Here is a 6,000-nt window from a genome sequence, read left to right as displayed (position 1 = left end):
TGGGTATAATGCCTGCAGGTGTTGTGTTCTTCAATATATTTCCTTCTCAGTGTCTTTGTCACTTGTGTGGCACCGTGGACATTTTCAGATCCTAAACAATGTCTTTTAGTGAAATTTTTGATGCAAGCATGTTATGCTTTTCTTTTGTAATATGAAGAAGGCATGTTTTTGAAAGATTCATTCTCAAGTGGATCAGTTTTAAAATAGAGTAAGTATGTTAAGGTGAGAATTAAGAATTCAAATATATTTCCTTAAAACTATCCTGTGCCTAGGAACCACTTGAAAATTCTCACATTTTTCCACGGTGTATTAATTTTCTTTTCTAATACCAATATTCTAGGCTAACTTTCTGGCTTCTTAAGCACCCCATTTTTCCTCCACCAAGGCGGAGTCAGCTACCTGATCTTTAGGTCACAATCACTGATCCAGGTGTCTCAATTTGGTAGAACCAACCGATCATAATTCCTTAACTACTGCAGAGACTTCTCCACAACCCATACTGGGTAACGCAGTGCCCCTGGGTAGTTATGCAGATTCTTTAAATCTAAAAATGTTCATTTGTGAGATATCCCAAGGTAAAGACTAGGATTCCACATTGAGTCCATCTGGCCCTCAAATTAAGTCACATTTTAAAGACCTAACTTTGTCAGCAATAAGGTCCTGTTCTGATCTCCATCTACTCAACTCCTTAGTCTTTCTATCTCAATTGTATCTTAATTCAGCAATGAAAAGAAGGTGTTATATATCTGGTTCTCTAAGATCAACATTTTATCCTTAGATATTAACTAACTGAGCTTACTCATTTCTTTCCTAGAGAAAGCACCTTGTGAGTTAAGAAACATTTAAGAAAACTTACAGCACTCTTTTCCTCTCTTCCATGATTTTGGATTGGAATTTATATAGGTGGAGCCACAGCCTCTCCTTGCCCTCATTCTCAAAAACTAACGCTGCCTCTCAAGCAAAATACAAAACATAATTTGTTCCTCAAGATAAAATCAAGTTACTAAAGCTGTGGAACCAAAAGGTCAACAGAAGCTCCACATTTCCACCCTTTACCAAAATCCATAATGACTATTTTGCACTCTTATTCCATTCTTTTTACCATGCTCTCTAGGTCCCACTATTTTTTTTCTTTACCTAAGAGGAAGGTTTGTCCACCTTTTGAACCCAGAGTGGATGATTTCCTGCTTTTTAATAGATTTATGTATTTTTCATTGTTCAGTTTGTTTTTCATTTGCATGGTAATTATATCCAAGATTTCTTCTATTTTTTAAAAAGGAAACTTAAATTTTATTAGTTTTCTTTTTTTTAATGCAACTCATGTAACAGATGTGTCCTCTCTACCCTGTGAAACTTATATAGATTTGCCTAAAACTGCCTCTTCTGGAGAATTTCATGGACTTCCCTGGATTTCTTTGAATTTATAGAGAATCATGCTCCTTTGGTACACTGTGCCCTCAGGTCTCTTAATCACATGTTATTTTTATTTTGTGGCATGTCATCCCAGAGAAAAAATTCATTCCTTTCACTGGTGTCAGCTGATACACAGATAGAGATATAGAGAGATAGATGATAGACAGTCCCCAGACCATGAGCCACTTAGATTTAAACAAAAATTTAGAGATAACAGAGAAGGGTTTGTACTGCAGCATTTCAAACATACTTTCACAATTTATCCGTGGGCTATTCTATCACTTGAAATTCCCAATGCCTTTCTTCTATCTTACTAGGTGTCCACAGATTCTGTGATTTCTCTTCCTTGAGTGTATGCTCTATTGTAAGAGTGAAGAACAAGGTTACTCCTCTTACCTCATTCAGCAACTTCCCTATATTGCTGATGCCCAGATCTTGGGTGGAGGAGAAGTTATCAGCTACGAAATCCACATTCTACCTCCATCCAATTCAAGAGCGCCCCTCCACCCAAAGAAACAACCAAAAAGGTTAAGAAAAAATATTTCCTGTTGATAAATTTTTCTCTACTTTGTTGAAATTATAGAAGTAATACTATTAAGTTCTAACATATATCTATAAGGATATAAGGGCAAAAGTAAATGCTTCCCTCCTCAGCTTCTTTCTTTCTTCCACATTATCACTATCCAGAGTTTATTCCTGTTACCAATGTATTATGTAGGAGTGTTGCATAAATTTTCAGTGCATATGAAGCATTTTGCAAGGTTTTGCTTCAAATATGTATCTTAGACATGCATTTGTATCAGCATTTATAGTATCATGTTTTAACGGGTATGGAATATTACATCACTTAATGAAAAATGACAAGTTTGCCATCATCCTGACTATTCCCCGTCCAGGCTCTCTCCATTTTACTGTCTCATTATTTGGCAAAATTCTGTGAATGCCTGGAGGAATTTTCTTTTTTGGAGGCAAGTGGGGGGAGAAGACAATCAGGGGATGATGGTATCGGGACTATACTGCAGGATCAAAATTTTTTTCCGAAACACAACAAATGGTATCCATGAATCTTAACTGCTGACCATGACAGGAGAAATATTGCAATTCCTGATCATTTCTCTGAAGGTCTCACCTTTCCTTAAACAGAGTTCTGCTGTTCACTAAACTTTGAACACATTGTATTATTCAATCCTTACAACACTCTATGTTAGTGTAGCTATATGTGTATCCAATTTATTGCAGGTAGGAAACTGGGGCTTAAAAAATTTAAGCTACCTCCCCTAAGTCTCTGCTTGTGCTTTTTTTGCTACATTGTACCATTTTCTTCCAAAAGACAAGGCAACATCTTCTAAAAGTTAGACCTAAAAGTGCCTGAGGTTTTTGCACTATGTGGTCTTACATTCTTCTAACTGAATAATTCATGGTTGATGAGATTATTGGAGTGATCTGCTCAGATAACTTTCAAGGGTGCTCGTCATGAGAGCTAAGTAATTGATCCTTATTAATTTACTCAATATACCTCTGATTTTATTTGAGACAGGAAGTGAGGGGAAATGATGGGATTTTATTATCAGCAAATGTTATATAAGCCTCTTAATTGTACAGAGAGGGAAACTGAGTCTCAAACGTGTGAAGTGGCATTTGTCCTATAACAGGGTTTATGGCAAAACTCAGATTCCTCTGTGGTCTGGTGATATTCCCTCTGACTACACTGTACCAGTGAACTAGAACATCCACAAATGACCATGAATCTCATGGGATAAATTCCACAGAAAAATGGCCTGCATTTAAACAACAGTCCAAGATAGAGCTAAATCTGGATAAATCACAAGAAATTCAAGAAAGATAGCCTTCCACGCTCTGCAAAGTTTATTGCTGAAGGGTTAAACTGAAAGGCTTTCAAATGCAAAGGGTTTATTTCAAGTGCACTAGTTTGTTCTCACCTGTCCAGATGTAGTTGCTCTGCTGACCAGCTTTGGTTCCAATAGATGAAACTAAACCAGAAGCAACAAGTAATGGCAATTGCTTATGAGTGTTCAGGTGCTCAATAGCCTTAAAAATTAACTTCCATGTTTGACATAGCAAATGAAGTGAAGGAGGCAACAAACAAAAACCAAACAAACAAAGCATATATTTCATTATGGGGAATAACCAAAGAAAATTATTATATTGTAAAAAATAATAGATACTTTAAAAAGAACCTTTCGATCATAATTCAGATGTTTGACCCAGTTTTAATATGTTTTTGCAATTTAAGTTTTAAAGTGACTTAAAGTGATTAACAGAAAGTGTGGTACAACATGTTATTTTTTTTCTTACCCTCTGTCTCTATAAATATTATTTCCAAATTTTTAAAAATAGTCGATGCAGTTTGTGGAAAAGATGGTTTTCATGTTGCATAATATGTTTTCTCTAGTGATATCTTCCCATAATGCCATGGGAGGCCAGCTTTCTGTTCTGTTTCAACCTCAGAACATGCAGTGTTTTTATGTTGTAGATCAAAAACAAAAGAGAAAACATGGTAGAATTATTTTCCAAGGTGTTATCACAGGCTTATTTCCTCATAATAATGGAGTCCAGGTAGCTGGCAGAAGCATTATAAAATATCAGCCCTCCAATGTTGCAGATTTTAAATTCAGTAATGTTTCACATCTCTGTATGAAGCTCTATCTTATAGAGGTGGAATCCAAACCACACTTTGTGTTAGAATGGCATTAAAAGTATAAAAAGAGAGGACTCTTTACCTACCCACTGAGGTTCTTTCTGCTCCCCACAGAAGTGACAAACACAGGTTCAAGTCACTGAAAACAAACAATTAGAAATCAAATCAAAGCTTGTTTGGCTTCACAATTGAATGCCGAGATGCAATAGGAATCGTAACAATGCAAAGTAATAGCCTGCCGAATTCAATGAATACCGCTTAATAACTTTGGACCATAGCAAGACTTGGGTAAAATTAAAAAGTAATGTAAAACTCCTTGGGTATGTTCCACTGAATTAGTATTCTGAGGCAAGTGCCTACACACCACCCATAATGAGGACTGCTGGCTTCATTTACAGACGCTGCCTACATTAGCTAGCACTAATGTGTAAAAATGTATTGTGTGCTGGTCTATAAAGGCACACCAAATTTTCATTATGTTTCAGTCAAAAAGTGCTTGTTTTGCAGGATGGAGTCCACGTCAATAAAATGGATTGTGTGTCACTTAAACCAAGTGACATGCTAATCTTCTAGAGGCCTCTGTCCTTAATCTCTACAGGACATGAGTCAGTTTAGAAGTGTGAGCTGTTCTCACAGGTATCAACTATTGAGCTCTTTAATGTAAATTCAAAAGCAAAGCTTATCAGTGTGTTTCAGAAATTGCTCCAATGTGGTTGCTGTCTATGAAAAAAAAAATCCTCCTTCTTCCCCCAAATCCATGGGCAACTTCCAAGGTATTACAGTGCCTGGGAGCACCTTTTAATTATAAAGAAATTGGTTTCGGTGATAGCTGCCCTGTGACCAATTGGATTAGAGGCATTTCTTCTGGCTATTATGAGAGCTAACTTGACTATTGCCCTGTGTAGTTAGACATGATGAAAATATTAAGTAAAGCAGTGTCTCAATCCAGAACTTCAAGACCCAGAAGCCTAAATTCTTAAAAACTATGCCATAAATAGACATTTTATAACAAAAGAACAGAATAATGGGATTGGGATCATGGATTCTTTGGTTTGTAGAGGGAATTAAACAATATGGAAAATCACTTGGATTACTTTACTTATATCTTAAAATCATATGTATTGTATCATGGGAAAGCTAGAAAGCTCAATCTACAAATGTTCTCCTAGGTCTAAAACCTAAATTGGTTTACAATAAAATCTTTAAAACATGAAATCAAAAAGAAGTCTCCATCCTATAACCTTTAGCTTTTATTTTCTAAATACCAAGAAGTATACTTTTTCTGCTCACATGTTCTAAATAGAATAAAATGCAATCACTATGGCAAGTAGTGGTCTGTACTCCAGTATAAGTCTTTCCACAAAAGGATAAGATGCTCACATCTATTATTCTGTCTGGTATTAAATAACACTTTGTTGATAAATGCAAATATAAAATTTTGAAGTAAAATTAGACTCACTCACATAAAAAGATATCATCAACAGAATAAAATAATCAAATATTCTATCACTTCTGAGATCAAAGCAATAGAAAATAAGTAATGGAATTAAGGGATATGTTTATATAAAGGGATATTTTCTTTAAGTCAGAATTTTAAAAAGCATTTTTTAAATTTAAACTTTCCTTTTAAAAGTTTGTACAAAATATATTTTCACTGTTAGGACATAAAGTATGCTGAAACAATTTTATTTTTATTTGATAATTTCATATCTGTCACTGACTTGCACTGTTGTTATAAAGACCATTTCTCTTAATTATTTACATACAAACACTGAAGCATACTGAGTATTATCTAGAATTATTCCAAGATAAAGCAGTCACACTTGAATTTTTAATATATCCTTCATATTAGCTTATATTATTTCCACATTCATAGAGTAAATAATGTCTGTGTTGTGGAATAACCTACTGAATATTGTGAGCGCTGG

At 35.0% G+C, this 6,000-nt stretch overlaps 1 protein-coding gene across 1 annotated transcript in view; it reads right to left on the bottom strand.

Annotated features, from left to right (window-relative positions):
- Positions 1-3,115: 3,115 nt before the first annotated feature.
- Positions 3,116-6,000, bottom strand: part of LOC307185561 (uncharacterized protein) — a 189,224-nt gene continuing 186,339 nt past the window's right edge. The window contains exons 3-4 of the mRNA XM_079919855.1: positions 4,159-4,211; positions 3,116-3,404 (exon numbers count right to left, since the gene is read on the bottom strand). Coding sequence (XP_079775981.1) covers positions 3,325-3,404; positions 4,159-4,211 — 133 coding nt within the window. The 3' untranslated portion in view covers positions 3,116-3,324. The remainder of the gene's footprint in view (positions 3,405-4,158; positions 4,212-6,000) is intronic.

This window comes from Stenella coeruleoalba (assembly GCF_951394435.1).
Source record: "Stenella coeruleoalba genome assembly, chromosome: 4".
Taxonomy (NCBI): domain Eukaryota; kingdom Metazoa; phylum Chordata; class Mammalia; order Artiodactyla; family Delphinidae; genus Stenella; species Stenella coeruleoalba.
This window is presented reverse-complemented; position numbering and strand designations above follow the sequence as displayed.